Source organism: Penaeus monodon, chromosome 21 (assembly GCF_015228065.2).
Source record: "Penaeus monodon isolate SGIC_2016 chromosome 21, NSTDA_Pmon_1, whole genome shotgun sequence".
Classification (NCBI taxonomy): Eukaryota; Metazoa; Arthropoda; class Malacostraca; order Decapoda; family Penaeidae; genus Penaeus; species Penaeus monodon.
Window position 1 is genome coordinate 893467 of NC_051406.1, and position 323 is coordinate 893789.

A 323-nucleotide genomic window follows, 5' to 3' on the forward strand; every position below is an offset into this window, starting at 1 on the left:
AGCACAAGAGTGCAGCATATACGAGGGATGTAACCAATGCTTGGGTGCCCGTGATCCATATTGTGGCTGGTGTTCCTTGGAGAACAAATGTTCCTTGCGTCGAGACTGCCGTGATGCCACCCAAGATCCTCAGCACTGGGTGAGCTACAAGACTGGCCGCTGCACCACCATCACCACAGTCATGCCAGACAAATTACAGAGGACCACTGCCAGAACTGTGAGTTGATTTTACCCCCATTGATGCTGCAGTTAGATGACATACAAGCCACATTTACTATGATTTTCGTTTAATTTTGCTTTCACATAGCTCCACAAAAGCTTAG

General features: G+C 47.7%; 1 protein-coding gene across 1 annotated transcript in view; it reads left to right on the forward strand.

Moving 5' to 3' along the window:
* Positions 1-323, forward strand: part of LOC119586094 (plexin A3-like) — a gene marked incomplete in the record, with an annotated part of 40411 nt that overhangs the window by 26308 nt on the left and 13780 nt on the right. Inside the window, 1 exon segment of the mRNA XM_037934788.1 lies at positions 1-217. Coding sequence (XP_037790716.1) covers positions 1-217 — 217 coding nt within the window.